The 16,633-nt window shown below is 36.5% G+C and overlaps 1 protein-coding gene across 2 annotated transcripts in view; it reads right to left on the bottom strand.

Moving 5' to 3' along the window:
* LOC121449155 (vomeronasal type-2 receptor 116-like) overlaps positions 1-16,633 on the bottom strand; it is a 42,427-nt gene that overhangs the window by 8,846 nt on the left and 16,948 nt on the right. For both annotated transcript variants that reach the window (XM_041653409.1, XM_041653410.1), the window contains 3 exons: positions 14,645-14,933; positions 13,552-14,367; positions 11,942-12,169 (listed from right to left, as the gene is read on the bottom strand). In XM_041653409.1, the coding sequence (XP_041509343.1) occupies positions 11,942-12,169; positions 13,552-14,367; positions 14,645-14,933 (1,333 nt within the window). The remainder of the gene's footprint in view (positions 1-11,941; positions 12,170-13,551; positions 14,368-14,644; positions 14,934-16,633) is intronic.

Raw genomic sequence — 16,633 nt, 5'->3', positions numbered from 1 at the left:
TGACATCTTGAATTTTGCAGGAAAATGGATGGAGCTAGAAAACATAATTTTGAGTGAGGTAACCCAGACACAGAAAAACAATTATCACATGTACTCTCACATAAGTGGTTTTAAAACATAAATCAAAGAAAACCGGCTTGCAAATCACAATCCCAGAGAACTTAGACAACAAAGAGGACACTAAGAGAGACATATCCTGAGTAAATTTGGACAACACAGAGGACACTAAAAAAGACATACATAGATCTAATCTACATGGTAAGTAGAAAAAGACAAAATCTCCTGAGTAAATTCGGAAATAATGCTTGGGGGAGGATTGAAAGGGAGGGGAAAAGCAGGGAGTGAAGTAGAGAAAAATAAAAATCAATAAATATAAAAACCACATCTATTCACATAAAATATAATAAAATATAAAAGTTTGATTTTGTAAAACTTACACTGAAGTGTTTCTTAAAATTTAAATTAAAGCAACTTTGTATAAAGAAAAACCTCTTGATTGGTTTCTATACACTCTTTTAGACATCTGCTATTGTGTGCTTACTCTGCATCCTCTGTTCAGAACTGAGTTATGTGTCATCACCACAGTGTCTCCTCTACATTGTTTTTTTTCATGTTCTCCACAAGATGATTAAATACAAACCATTTTTTTTCTTGTGGTTTTCTTAAATCAGAGTCTCAAATTGTAGTATCTAGAGTATGTTTACTTAGATCGCAGAGAAACCTCCGTCTCCTGCCTTCTGAACACTGGGATTAATTATGTAAGCTATCTGTGCTTTTATTTCTTCTCTTCTTTTCTTTCTTTATTTTTTACTATTTCTTTTTTTGTATTTGCTAAGATATTAAGGACTATTTTCAAGAAGAGTGGAGAAAATACTCATCCTTGTCCAATCTCTGTTTATTTGAGCCAGAGTCTGTTTATACAACCCTAGTCACTAGGACATGCTAAGCAGTCCAGACTGGCCATAAACAGTAGGGGTTTTTTCATCCTCTGCCATCCAAGAGTTTTGATTAAGCATACTCACCAACACATACAAATGACCTCACTTAGGATTTCATTGGAAATTCTTTGAGTTTCTTTTCCTGTAGTACAATGTTGTCAATATGATTGTCATAGAAAACTTTTTAATATGATCAGACTCTAAAACATTGAGTAATTAATGTTTTAACTCTTTTTAAGTCAAGATGGGTTCCTTTGATTATGTGGACTTCCCATAGGGCAGGGCACACTGACTTCTCTTAGCACTGGAGAGGAAGGGGGAGGGGGATTGGGGGGAGTAGGAGGGACATGCGAGGATGGGAAGAGGTGGAAATTTTTAATAAATAAATAAATAAAAATAAAACAAAAACAAACAAAAAAGAATTGTGTTTGATTTAAATTTTAACTCTCAATGAATGCTAAATTTTATTAAGAGCCATTTCTGCACATATTTGAACAATCATGTAGGCCTCTGCTTGGGTCTATTTCTGGGCTACATTTACTTAACTGATTTGCATATGTTGACCATTCTTTGTAACCTTGGAATAAAGCCATGTCTGTCACAGGGACAGATCCTTCTGTTGTGTTGTTTGCATATAGTACTCAATGTTTAGTTGAGAATTTTCCATTCAAGTCCATGAAAATGTGTAGTGTCTGATGTTCTTTATTATGCCTCATTTCCATAAGATTCTTTTCCTCCATATTTATAGAAAGGATCTTTTTATGTTGGTAACTGAGGTTTGTTTTTGGAAGCACAAATATATGTAGGTTTTACAAACCAAAATTTTTGTTTGTGTATAATGATAGGAGAATATAAAAATTAATATATAGTTTTGAGAATAATTTTCTAATTTTTGTTAAATTTTTATAGCTATATATAATACTTTTCTAATGGTTGTTGTTCTGTCTCATGTTCAATGCTGTCAATGTCTTGCTGGACCACATATTCATCTTGGTTTTCAGTTTGTAGGAGTTCTTCAAGTGTCGTCTATTGTGTTCATAAATTACAATAAATTATATGCATCAATGAATATTCATCCATTTCTGTATCAGTTATGGTTTTCTAAAGAAGTAAAATTTCAAGTATTATCCTGCCTCTCTCTCTATGTTTCTCTGACTCTTTCTCTTTATATATATGATGTCATTTAGTTTGTGGTCTAGCTAATCCAACAATTGCTAGGTAAAAATTGGCTAAGAATACAGAAGCTACTTAGTTCATGATGCTTAGTGTCTCAATCTTCAGTAAACACTTGAATCCCAAGCATGTTGGTTCATTATAATTCCAATGAAGGAATAGACTTTCTAGCAAGGTGAGAGCCAGCAGACAGAGTACAAGTTTCTTTCTCTTTGCTTTTGTATAGGTATCCAGCAAAGTGTTTAGCACATACTGTAGGGGATTTTCAAGATCAAATTGTCTAAATGCCCGTCCAGCACAGGGTGTAGCACAGATTGTAGGAAGATTTTCCAAATCAAATGAACTAAATGCTTAAGGTTTGTCTTCCCAATTTAAGATTAAGATAAATAATGCTTTTTCCCAAATTAGATTAGAAGATGCGATGTAAAGGCATGACTTCCTCTCTCTCTCTCTCTCTCTCTCTCTCTCTCTCTCTCTCTTTCACTCTCTTTAATTTTTTGCTTTTATTTTAGAGACAAATTTCTCTTTCTCTTTGGGCAATCACCCAAAGTCACATTAGCAGCGTTGAAGCAACCAACATTGGCTAAGGCCTAACATAACTGACATACCATTTTTCAAAGGCAAGCAACTTTTCAAAACTATCTTACCCTGTCTTGGCAGGATATGACAGCCCTGTTTTATCCATTGATGCATGCTCTGTATCTTTGTCAGTGGTTGGGGTATGGGCATTTCTTTGCCCTAAGGCCAGTTCTGCCAAAAAGAAGGCTCCAGGTGGAGTGTCTTTGGTGCTCAACATTCTCTCGGGAATAGAGTGGTGTTGGCAGGAGCAATTGTGTCTCACTACCGCAAAACTCTGAGTTAGATTAAAGGCCATTTTCTACAGCTCTTTGAAGAAGTTGAAGATTATCTATCTATACTGAGTATAATCTCTATATACCTAAAGAACCTGATTAGTCTAATTATAAATGACAAACTTAGATGACTATTAGTCTATATAATTCTCAATATCTATCTAACTTAAAGACTAAGACAATAAACGACTGTGAAACAAATGAGGACAATGGCCTCCAAATATAAACAATGTACAAATATACATTGCAGTAGGTAAATATATATCAATACACAAATATTATATAAGTATCTTAATCAGAGGTAGAAATGTACACTGCAATATGGTAAATATATACAATATATACATCAATACAATATATGTCAATACATAAAAAATGTTTTAAGCAGAGGTAGAAACATGCATGCTTACAATAGTCAATATAATTTAACTTTGTGTCAATATACAAGAATCTATACCAATATATTTGTCTAAAAACAGTAACTCACAATTACAAATCTATTATCCCATCATCCCTCTTTTTTTTTCCAAAATGATCCCTGAGCTTATAAAATTCCTCCCCCAACCCTTAATCGTATACTAATTATAATCAACCCCTAAATGATGTCCCTAAACCCAAGGGCAAACTTTACTGGGAGAGGGGACGTCGTCCTCTAGAATTACTTCCAGCTGTCATGGGGGCGACGTTCTTTCTGGGGGATCCTGTGAAAGTAAAATGATGGTTAAATTTCAAGATCAATGTCTTTTAAAATTGCCAATAGTCTCTGAGTATTTTGTGCAGGTCTGGCCAAAATGTTGTATAAGATGTGCACCATTTCAGCTAACCAAGTTGGAACTGTCTTGTGCAGCTGGTATCCAAAGCAGGTCCTGTAGTAGCGCTATCAGTATCATGACGTCATATCAACCAGGTGGAGTTGTTGTTATGGGGCCCCATCTTCTTCCTGGAAACTTCAAATGTCACTTCAGGAAAAACTCATTGTTCATTATGAAAAACTTAAACATTAATCATATAGACATGATAGATATATTCAATGAAAAGTATGATAGATATGAAGAAAAGCAAAGATGTTTTCTAAACTCATATTTCTTTCTGTCCCACATCATGGCTCTTGACATGAGACAGAAACTCCAGAAACTCTGGGTTTTTCTCTTACTAACAGGCTTGGAATTGGAGAGGGACTGAGCCAGAGTCCAACTTCAAAACCAGCTTTATAAATTTAGAAATATGGTTTAATTTTACTTACACAACCCATTCAGTTTTCTTGATATTTTCTATTGGGCAGGTATTTTTCCATCTGTCAGTATCCAAATATCCAGGGTCCCTTGAATTTTTCAAAGATGAGTGTTTTCCTGTGGAGATAAGAACAGAACCCTGCCCCCATTCTATATGTTTTTCTTACCACCTGTATGAATATCATCATTGTGGATGAGTTGTCATTTCTCCTTTCCAAGAGGTTTCTCCTCTTCAAATCGAAACTTTATTAATTTTGATGGTATCCACATTTTTTCTTCTCCTGTGGAAACAAGAGCAAAACCCCTTCCCCAACGTAGCACATCTCCTGGCTTCCATTGAGAGGTCAGCACATCTTTGAAATAAATCAGTTGATTTAGTTCAGCAGACTTTTCCATTATCCAATGTCTCTCTGCGGCTGTTGTTCCTTTCTCATTAGCGTTAAGAAAATTCAAGGTTAATAAAGCATTATGTAATCTATTCCTGGGGGTATTTTCTGTCCCTTTCTGTTTGTTCAGCATATCCTTTATAGTACGATTTGATCTTTCTATAACTGCCTGACCTGTAGGATTATTTGATATACCTGTAATGTGTTTTATATTATAATAATCAAAAAAGCGTTTCATTTTCTTAGATACATATGCTGGACCATTATCTGTCTTTATTTGCTCAGGTATTCCCATGATGGCCATAACTTCCAATAAATGTGTGATTACTGAATCAGCCTTTTCTGAGCTCAGGGCAGTAGCCCATTGAAAACCTGAATACGTGTCTATGGTGTGGTGTACATATTTTAATTTACCAAATTCCATAAAGTGGAACACATCCATCTGCCAGATTTCATTTCTCTTAGTACCCTTTGGGTTACTCCCTGCAGGCAATGGTGTTTGATTATAGAAAGAACAAGTAGGACATCTCTTTATAATGTCCTTAGCTTGTTGCCAAGTAATGGAAAATTCTTTCTTTAGGCCTTTACTATTGACATGATGCTTCTTATGAAATTCTGAGGCCTGCAACACACTTCCAATCAATAATTGATCAATCTCAGCGTTGCCTTGGGCTAGAGGACCAGGCAGACCTGTATGGGACCGGATGTGTGTTATGTACATTGGACAAAGCCTGTTCCTGATTATGTGTTGTACCTGGATAAACAATGAAGTCAACTCTGTGTCATCTGGTATAAATTCAGCGGTTTCAATATGCAAGATAACTCTTTCTGCATATTGTGAATCTGTAACTATATTAAGAGGTTCTTTAAAATCCCTTAGCACCATAAGAATGGCATATAATTCTGCCTTCTGGACAGAATTATAAGGGCTTTGTTCCACCTTACTCAATTCATCTGACTTGTAACCTGCTTTCCCTGATTTATTTGCATCAGTATAGAATGTACGGGCTCCAGTTATTGGAGCATCACATACAATTCTAGGAAGAATCCAAGAAGTTCTTTTTATGAGGTTAAGTCTACCACTTTTGGGATAGTTGCTATTAATTTCTCCCAAAAAATTAGCACAAGCTCTTTGCCACGGTTCATTATCTTCCCATAACTTTTTTATTTCTTCAGTAGTAAAAGGCACTATAATTTCTGCTGGGTCTATACGTGCTAGTTGACGAAGTCTCAGCTTACATTTTATAATTAATTCAGAGACTTTTTCCACATAAGTTTTTAATTTTTTACTTGGTTTATTAGGTATAAATACCCACTCTAAAATAATATCTTCCCTCTGCATTAGAATCCCTGTAGGAGAAATTCTGGAAGGCAATATGACTAGGATGCAGCTAAGATTTGGGTTCACCCTATCCACATGTGCCTCCTGTAATTTTTCCTCAATCATTGTCAGTTCCTTTTCTGCTTCAGCTGTCAGTTTTCTTGGACTATTCAAATCTTTATCACCATCTAAGGTTTTGTTTAAATGAACTATTAGATCAGGTGTTATCCCAACAGCTGGTCGTAGACTGGAAATGTCTCCTAACAATCTTTGGAAGTCATTACGAGTCTTTAAGCGGTCTCTCCTAATTTGTGCCTTTTGCGTTTTAATTTTCTCTAACCCTATTCTGTAACCTAGGTAATTAATAGAAGTTCCTCTTTGAATCTTTTCAGGGGCAATTTGTAATCCACACCTAGGCAAGACTTTCTTTACTTCTTCAAACATCCTTTCTAAAGTATCTTTATTTGAATCAGATAACAAGATGTCATCCATGTAATGATAAATGATGGACTTGGGGAATTGTTTACGAATTATTTCCAATGGCTTACTTACAAAATATTGGCACAGTGTAGGACTATTGAGCATACCCTGTGGGAGGACAGTCCATTGATATCTCCTATTAGGCTGAGAATTATTATAAGTAGGCACTGTGAAGGAAAATTTTTCTCTATCCTTTTCTTGTAACAGTATAGTGAAAAAACAATCTTTCAAATCAATAACTATAAGAGGCCATCCTTTTGGTAACAGAGAAGGCAAAGGAATTCCAGATTGTAGTGGGCCCATAGGTTGAATTACTTTGTTGACAGCTCTTAGATCTGTCACCATTGTCCATTTACCAGATTTCTTTTCTACAACAAACACAGGAGAATTCCAAGGGCTGGTTGATTCTTCAATATGGTGAGCATCTAGTTGCTCTTGCACCAGCTGTTCCAATGCTTGTAGTTTATCTTCAGCTAGAGGCCACTGTTTGATCCATATTGGCTTCTCAGTTAGCCATTTTAAAGGTAGGGCTGTTGGTACCTCTAAAGGTTTGGTATTTGCTGTATGTTCTTGTACAGCCTGAATGGCTGGTGACCTTTTTCCATAATACCTCATCATATCCTTCCCAGAATTATGAGTTCCTGGAACTACAGGAATGTTAACCTGGGTATTCCATTGCTGTAGCAGGTCACGGCCCCATAAATTTATGGCAATATTGGCTATATATGGCCTTAGTCTTCCTATTTGCCCTTCGGGACCTATGCATTCAACCCATCTTGTGCTTTGTTTTACACGAGATAGGGTTCCAATTCCCAGGAACTGAACATCTCCCTCTTGAAGAGGCCAATTCGGATGCCAAGATTCTGGAATAATGATACTTACATCCGCACCTGTGTCTAATAAGCTTTCAATAAAAGTGCCATTTATACAAACTCTTAGCTTTGGTCTTTGATCATTAATAGAAGTCTGCCAAAATATACGATTACTCTGTCCTACTGGGTTTTTTGACTCATCCTCCACACATAATTCATCATTTAGACCAGTATTACTTTTTACAGCAGAAATTGGAGCTTTTAATTTTCTTCGTGAGGCACGTTCTCCACTGTGACTGGGAATGACTGGGCCACTGTTGGCTTGGGGGCCTGCGAGAGGCCCCTCAAGGAGTTTCCCGATGGTATCGGGTTGCCTTGTTTGTCTGTTGTTGACCTGCATTCATTGGACCAATGTCGGCCTTACCGCATCTCCTACATATACCTGAAGGCCTAGGTCTCCTATTTTTGTCATTCCCAGAGGAGATAATATTCCTAGAAATTCTGTGCCTGCAATCCCTTTTCAGATGTCCTAATTTACCACAATTAAAACACCTGGCAGTTTGATGTCTCCTCATTGCTGTGGGAATCGCTTCTCCTACCCAAGGTTCATTGTTATAACTAAATGTCTCAACATTCATCGTATGCTGAATCCATTCATCCATAGGTGCTAATCTAGACTTTAAAGGCCCAATTATCTTTTTGCATTTTATGTTTGCATTCTCAAAAGCTAGAGATTCAAGAAGTATTCATCTAGCTTCTGGGTCTGTTACCCCTATGTCTAGAGCCTTAATTAATCTTTGCAAAAAGTCAATAAAGGGTTCTCTCGGTCCCTGCCTACTTCTACTATATGATTCAACCCTTTTTGCTGGATCTTGTATCCTATTCCAAGCATTTAAAGCTGCTTGGTGACATAGACACAGTACTTCATCATCATAAAGAGCTTGGACCTGTGGATCAGCATATTTTCCTGCAACAAGAATTTGATCTTGGGAAACCTCGACACCTTTTGCTCTTCCTTGCTGTTCCATATGTTTGGATTCTTCTCTGAAATAAATTCCAAACATCAAGGAAGGTCCATTATCTAAAAGTGCAGACACTAACTGATGGAAATCATGGGCGGTAGCTCTAACATTAGAACCCAAGTCCTTATCATTTCCTTTACATATGCAGAGTGCAAGCCAAAATTAACAATAGCTTGCTTAATTTCTTTTAGATCATTCATTGCTATTGGCGTCCATCTAGCTTCTCTGACTCCCTTTGAGCCTTTAGAAGTTGACGCTTTGTCAGAATTAAGTATAGGGTATGCCGCTAAAACCTTTGGTAAGCCAGTTCTAATGGCTGGTGTTGGCATTGTATCCTGTCCTTGTGCCTTATTACTCTGTTCACCAGCTCCAATCATTTCTTCAATCATTTCAAGTCTTTTTATTATTGTGTTTATTATTGTCTCTTTTGAATCCTGAATCTCCTGACCTGCATGAGTTTCTAGTAAAGATTGTATGGTTCTTAGGAGTGCCATGATCTTCCTAAATGATAGAATATTCAAAAGAATACTGAAGCCTAGTAAACAGTAAACTAAGTTATCCCCATAGTCATATAAACCTTGCATGATATAACCCATTGTATTGGCAACCAGAACAGTAAAATTCGCGTTGGAAATGAAAACTGCCATATTACCTATTATCCAGCAGGTGGCGCTGTTGCCAAGTCGCGACGAAAACAGAGTCCTGTTTCAGAGTCCGCCTAGTATTTGTTAAAAACTGGAAAATGTAAGTTGCTCAACAAAGTAAATGTAATTAAATCAATTCCAGAGACGGAACCAGAAACCCAGAATCCAGGCGTAGAGAGAAGAGCAACCTGGAAGCCGCTTATGCCTCCACGTGACAGAGTCACCCTGAGGGGTTGCAGCTTTCAGCAACCGCGTGCTCTGGTTCGTGCCACTTAAGAGCTGTGCTTGCAAGGGAGATTTAAAAACGACTCAGAAAAGAGCAAACCACGCGGCAGAGACTATGCAGGCCTGTGGAGTTTAAATCCACGTGGGGAGGCCAAGGCCGCCAGCGGCGGCTGAGGAAGGGAGGGTTCCCGCCAAGCCGAACTCGCGGCCGGCAGCCGAGCGGGGAAAGGAGAGGTTCTAAAATCAAACGTTGGGTGCCAACTGAAGGCGTAAGTCATAAACAATGCCACACCAGTTTGGAATTATGATTAATAGGGTGGTATTTATTTAAAGGGGAAAAACCTACAGATCACTGTCAGCCCTCTGCGCAACCAGGAAGTGAGTCTAGGCGGAGCAGGAAGTGAAGAGAGAGAGGAGAGGGAAGCAGCCGCTTTTTTAAAGGGAGAGAGACCACACCCCAATGGGCTGGTATCTCAGCGGCGATAGGCTGGAGGAGTGGGAGGACCTCCTGTAACCTCTCTCTCTCTCTCTCTCTCTCTCTCTCTCTCTCTCTCTCACTCTCTTTAATTTTTTGGTTTTATTTTAGAGACAAATTTCTCTTTATATCCCTGGTTGTCTTAGAACTTGCTATGTAGAAGAGGTTCCCTCTAACCAAGAAATCCGCCTTCCTCTGCTCTCTGAATTCTGGGATTAAAGACATATATTACCACAACCTGATGTAAGGCATATCTTTCTATCTCAAAGATCTGGGTCTCACGTGTATCTTCTTACTTCAAGTTAAGCAAAAATAACTCACAAGTGTGCTCTCCATTTTTGGGTTCTAATAAATTCCAGATGTCATCAAAATTATAATCTTGAAGTGCCCTCACAGCCTCTTTTGTTTTTAAAGGATATATTTGTTGGGTAAAGTAACAAGATTGTGCACATATATCCCCAACTTCTTTAATTGCATCACTGGTACTCTGCCCTTTTAAATGAAATCATGAAGGAACCTTCTGTATATAAGGGGTCTTTCTACGAATAGGTTTTCTCACATGCTGCCTTCAATTTTCATTTTTTTTTACCAATACAATACAAATTTAAAGTAAAATACTTCATAGGAAGTTTTTCTCTCTAATATTTATGTGTTTTGTATTTAAATGCTTCCTGTCTCCAGATAACCACATATCTCAATGCATTTGTGGAAATTACTACTACATTTTATTGAACATATTGCTGAAGCCTTCATCAGTTCTTTTTCTTCTTCTCCTCTGTCCAGTTTTTGTAACTTTGATTATTTAATCACATCCCCTTTGTCTGATATATATTTCAATTGTCCTTACTTATAACTGTCATAGTTTCAGTTTTCTAATTCTTCTGCTTGTCTTTGAGCATTGCCATCCTGTAATCAACTTGAAGTTTTCCCTTATGAGAATTTTTTTGAGATATTTATAGAATTGCTTTTTTGTTTCCTTTACATATTTTAGTTTGAATATTTTTTTTATCATTTTATGCCATTTGAAAGTATCTGTCACATGCTCACTCAGTTCTTTACGGTAAGCAAGATTTTACGGTTTCATTGCCTTCTGCTAAAAGTGATTTGTGTCCTGTTTGCTGTCCTGGAATTTTGGTGTTAACATTCTTTGAATTTTTCTACTATGTCTTTGAACATACTCTTTTTTATCCTATGACTATAATATTTGTAGTTGTGTTGGCTTGAAGACTCATAGTTTGTTCATTTGTTTTTGCATGAAATTTGCCTATATGGGAGATGAGCACTGTTTGCAGGGTTCATAATCTTCTGTATTCTCCAGTGGATATTTTTGCAATGCTCAATTTGGCTTGGAAAGAGCATACTTGAAAAATCATTGCTGCTCCCTGAATGGATATATTGGTCAGTGGCTATACCTCAGTTTGTATGTTTTTTCCCCTGATAGTGACTCTCCTCATCACTGTAAGAAAGAATATTATTTTGAACATTTTATACTGTTGGTATATCTAATATAACTTCAAAATTAGCTTGACAAGTTTCCTGAAATTACTCCTTTAAATTTCTAGCCACATAATACTGAAGAAGTTTGAATTGGATATATTAAAACCATTCACAGCAGAATTCACACTTATAGCTTACTTTAGACCCATAATGTAATTGATCATTTATAAATGTCCACACAGTCTTTGGTTTGAGTGAAATGTGAAAATATTTACAGGATCAAGCAATGTTCTTCTAGATAGCAATTACTCTAACAGCTATGCATCCATTGTCACCACACATTGCAGTGTTGCAGAGACATATATACAAAGCACCCATGTCAACTTAAACCAAAAAGAAAGAAAAATGAATAAAATTATAATTCATAGGATTATGAATATATTGCCTTAATGTATTTTTCAAGATGTCAGCAATTTAGGAACTGTTGGTAAAGAGATTTAATAAATATTATCTAATAAAAATTAATGATTTGTATGTATTTACTTTTCTCTTCCATTAGCGTTAGCCTCAATCTTTCACACCCGTGTCCAATGTTCTGCAAAAACGAGGACAATAACAGTCTAGCTATCAGAATGGTATCAAGATAAGTGGCTCTCTTACTGGACACAGTATAGCACAGTAGAACAATGTATACATTATACATTGTATATTAAAAACAAGGAAGAAATTCTGGAATGATAAAAATTCATTGTATGCATTTATGAACTTTTCAAAGAATTAATAAAATGTCTCAAAAAGTGGAATGTAGAAACATAAAATTGGAGGTGAGAAAATTCTCTGTAATGTAATTATTTATTTGTAGTTTGTTACAAGACAGCACAAATCTATCCCATTGTCCATGTTACTGCTGTGTATTGCAAAAGAATACAGTTAAATCAGACCCACCTGTCTACTTCCTGTTGCATGCTCTATCATGTCTTCATATAAATGCAGCTGTTGACCATATGGAAAATATGAGCTAAACTCTCCTATTTTCACCTTTAGTCCAAGACCGTATGGGAAATTCCAAATCTGAAAAATGCTATACTCTTCCTGAAGTTTGTCTTTCTGGTTCATAATCACTCTGTCTCCAAGTGGATTAGTGAAGCATGTTTTCCTCAGAAAGGAGTGCAGCTGAAAGAGACACACCATTCTATAGTGTGTGTGCCCTTCCTTGAATTCATAAAATGCATTTTATTTCATCTTAACGGCAGTATTATTGAAGGTGTCCAGGGGTGCATTAACCATGAATCCAGTGGACTATTAATACTATCATAATGTTTCTAGAATTTAAGTTCTTTCAGAAAAAACTCCCAAACAGAAACACAGACTTACATGCAAATACCAAACACTAACATGAAAACACATATACACACACATACACACACACAGCATGAAGGGGAAACAGAGACAGACTGAGAAAGCGACAGGAGTTCAATTCCATTCAGACATACATAATGCAGCTACTTATATTTTATACAGATATACTCATAAATGCCAACACTCACACATGAAAACAAAGCTAAACACAGTGAGATGTATGTACCAAAACAGACACACAAAAACAGAAAATTGCAAAACACATAAACAGGCCCACAAATACATGCACACATTAATTTACATTACACACATGGAAACAGTCACAGACAAAAACACCTACACAGAGAGATATTGATATAGTTAGATTTATGCTCAAATACAAAGAAAGATTCTGAGAGGCAAGCAGACAGACAGGCACACAGAAATAAAAATATACATATGTGCAAGCAGTATACAACAGTGAGATCAAAACATATAAAGACATGCATGGAAAAAATACACAGAAAAATATTTACAGAAACAAACTCCTATACAGAAAGACATTGACACAAGACAAATTCATGTTCAGTTCCACATACAGATTGATATGTAGATATACAGAAACAAATATATATATATATATACACACATTAATACAGATACAAACATAGTTAACAAGAAACACACAATCATACAACCATATACAAGAAGAACCATGCATTCACACATATGGATGCAAATCTATCTCCTTAACTGAAAAATGACACTGTTTACTGTGTAATTGCTTTCACTCAGGATGTGAAATAATGTCCCTAGAGCCTACAGTGTGAGCAGAATCAGTTTTGAACACTTGTCGAACATGATCTCATAAGCTGATTATCACATATTTGACAATAAATTCACAAGGATTAATTTTCTCATGAACAAGAGAATTAAGGAGAAAGGACTTAGCCTTGCAGTTTTAGAATAGGTGTGGTGATATTCAGGTCCTCTGTAACAAAATCAGTGATTTTCCTTTACAAATTGTATCTTCCACACCATTGCTTTTGCATTAAGATTTATACCAGCTTCCAGATTTACATTGCTTCTGAAAAAAATTCCAGAAATCTTTCTAATTTATGAAATATTCCCTAATTTAGTAAATTGGGATATTTGACAGACACTTAAAGACTTTGATATTGATTATATCAAATTTGATCTAAAAGATGAAACACTACCTTGAAGCAGTGATTGTAGTATCTTTTTCCATTATACATTGGTTGATTATATTCATGCTGAAGAAGCATTTCATGGAAGGCATGGGCCACAGTATACACTACATTATATATGTCATAACTCTCATCACTAAAGGCCATGCCAAATGTCTGTGCCTTTAGCAATTGCAATGAGGCATTTGATAAGCAATTTTTTAGGGTCTTCTTAAACATAGAAACTGAGACTTTGCAGTTCATGCTCATCCACTCCAGCTTAGCCAGGAATTCATCAGTGTATTTGAGAGGGTTCAGTGTCTGTACAAAAGTTTTAAAGCTAGAAATCTCCGAATGCTTCTGTGCAAAAGTTATTTTCCAATTGAATGAATTAAGTGGGCAGTCATGCTTACTTGTAGTGCCATCCCACTGTGAGGTGGTGACCCATATTCTCTGTAAACATAGAGATTCCCATCTTTTAAAGCCCACAGCTAGAATACTGTCTGGGTCACCATAAATGACAACAACATTTGTGGATGATGTCACTATTTGGTTATAATACACTTCAGCTCTTTGCAAGAATAAATCCATCTTGACTGGGATCACACTCACAAAGGCAAAGCAGACTGTAATTTTTTCCATCTCTCGTCTTAATTGTGTGAGAAATTGAGTACCCTGATCATTGTCTGAGATGGCCAGTCCAATCCAGTTCCAGTTGAAGTAAAGCATCAAAGAGATCATGGCCAGAGCTAAAGATGTGTCCTTGGCAGCCATCTGATACAGAGAGGGAAACTGTTCATGATTGCTCAGGATGGGATGGAAAGGTCCGTAGGTAATCTGAAGGAACTACAACACAGGGAGAAGCATGAGGTGGCACACACTCATAAGAACTTGTAAACACACTTTTGGTCAAGACTTCCTTAAACACTACTTATATGTTACTTCTTCCCTCATCTCAATTTCAAAAAAGGAAACGAAGCCCCATCAAGCCTGAATAATAACCTTGAACTACACTGTCTAACACAAATTTGAAGGTAGTATCCTCTTCACAATCTACTTAGCATCTAGGATTTATAACGGGAGAATGAGAATTTGTGGCAAACTCACATCACAAAAATCTCACCTGTTGAGGTATGAAGAGGTTAAACATGGTCCCAACCGTCACAGATATTGCCAAATTTGGTCCTGTAAGCACCATTTCACACATAGTCGATTTATAGCAGATATAATTAGGGGGTAACTGATAAACTTCTTCAGAAAATTTCATGTCAGTATAAAATTTAATCCCAAATGCACAATCACGTTCTGGGCATTCAAATACAAATGATGAATTTGGTAAAAGATCAGGGTTCCTGTTGACTTCATCCATGGCAAAAGCTAAGGCCAGTGCAAACTGGATGTTTTTAGTAGTTCTGTAAAAAAATATGGTTATTAATATGTAGAAAGATCTACAGATGATCCTGTATAGTCAATAGATGTACTATTCTGAGTTGTACAGTATTCCCAACCTCTGACAATACTGAAACAATGGCCTATGCTTTGAGATTGGAATAATATAAGTAGCTGGAAGCTTGTAATAAGTTTTAAAAGTTAATCAGAGTTCATCTTCTATAAAAAAAGATGAGCCATCAGCATCTTTCAAAGAGTTTGATTTCAACTTCTGGTTTTTGAGTGCTTACTCTAAAAAAAAGACAATGGCAATGGTTTTAACCAATCAATATACTTATTCATGTATTTATTTTTATTTTTTTTATTTTTTTTTTTTTTTGGTTTTTCGAGACAGGGTTTCGCTGTGGCTTTGGAGCCTGTCCTGGAACTAGCTCTGTAGACCAGGCTGGTCTCGAACTCACAGAGATCCGCCTGCCTCTGCCTCCCGAGTGCTGGGATTAAAGGCGTGCGCCACCACCGCCCGGCATGTATTTATTTTTAAATCACAGAGCAATGTGAAAAATTAAAGAGACATGTGAACCAATAAGTTTATCATAATTTCTACAGATGAGACTGTCCTCAAATGTACAGAGATATGCCAGCATGCCAGCTACAGGTTCTTGGTGCAGAGATTAAGGCCATGTGCTACCTTCTAAGTACCCTTCACCTGTTTTATGTTTACAATGAATGTCATATATTCACACTGCATATATCTGACCAATGTATTTTTTATACTAACAAACTGCTTTTACTACCTTTCCAGTTACAGTAACACAACAATAGTATCCTACATAAATTTGTATATGCCAGTTAACATATTTGTAAAACAGAACACGATAAAGTATAAAATGTGAGGAAAATGTTTATGAGGCTTTTTTTGGTAATAAAATTGGGTAACAACTATGTTGGAAGTGAATAATACCAATTTGTGTTTATATTTTTGGGAAGAGCTTTAACTTCTGTCTTTTCCTAGTCATTTCATATCATCTGACTGATAAACATCAATTATTCCTTGGTGTGGGAGAATTGTCTGTATTCTGTCAATCATGTTCTAAATAAACACTGATTGGCAGATAGCCAGGCAGGAAAACCAGACAGGAAGTCGAGGAGGATCAGAGAGAACAGGAGTATTCTAGGAAGAAGGAAGCTATTTCTGCAGTCCATCCCAGATCACCGAAGAAGCGGGATGTGACCTACCCCACTGAAAAAGGTACCAAGCCATGTGGTTAATATAGATAAGAATAATGGGTTAATATAAGTTATAAAAGCTAAGAAGAAGCCTGAGCTAATGGGCCAATAAGTTTATATCTAATGTAGACTCTCTGTGTGATTTTCTTTGGGGCTTACTGGCTGTGGGGACCTGGCAGGACAGAAACCCCAACAAGAAGCCCCTCATGTTACAGAATGGCACCCAATGTCCTCTTATAATACCTCTTCATTCTAAATAATTCACTCAGAGTAAAATGAATCTATTTCCCACTTAGATATTGTACTGCTATGATATCTTTATGTATTTACCTATACATTTTCAAGTTAAAAATAAATTTTGAATATTTTTATTATCACACAGAAAAAGTGTCATTGAAAATTGAGTAACCACAACAGGAATCTGAGACTAGATCTTGTGAAGCCAAAACACGAATTTCTTTCCCCCAGTCATTAAGAAACCTAAATCCCTTGAGCA

Source organism: Microtus oregoni, unplaced genomic scaffold (assembly GCF_018167655.1).
Source record: "Microtus oregoni isolate MIOR12 unplaced genomic scaffold, Mior012 000006F_ref0000085, whole genome shotgun sequence".
Taxonomy (NCBI): Eukaryota; Metazoa; Chordata; class Mammalia; order Rodentia; family Cricetidae; genus Microtus; species Microtus oregoni.
This window is presented reverse-complemented; position numbering and strand designations above follow the sequence as displayed.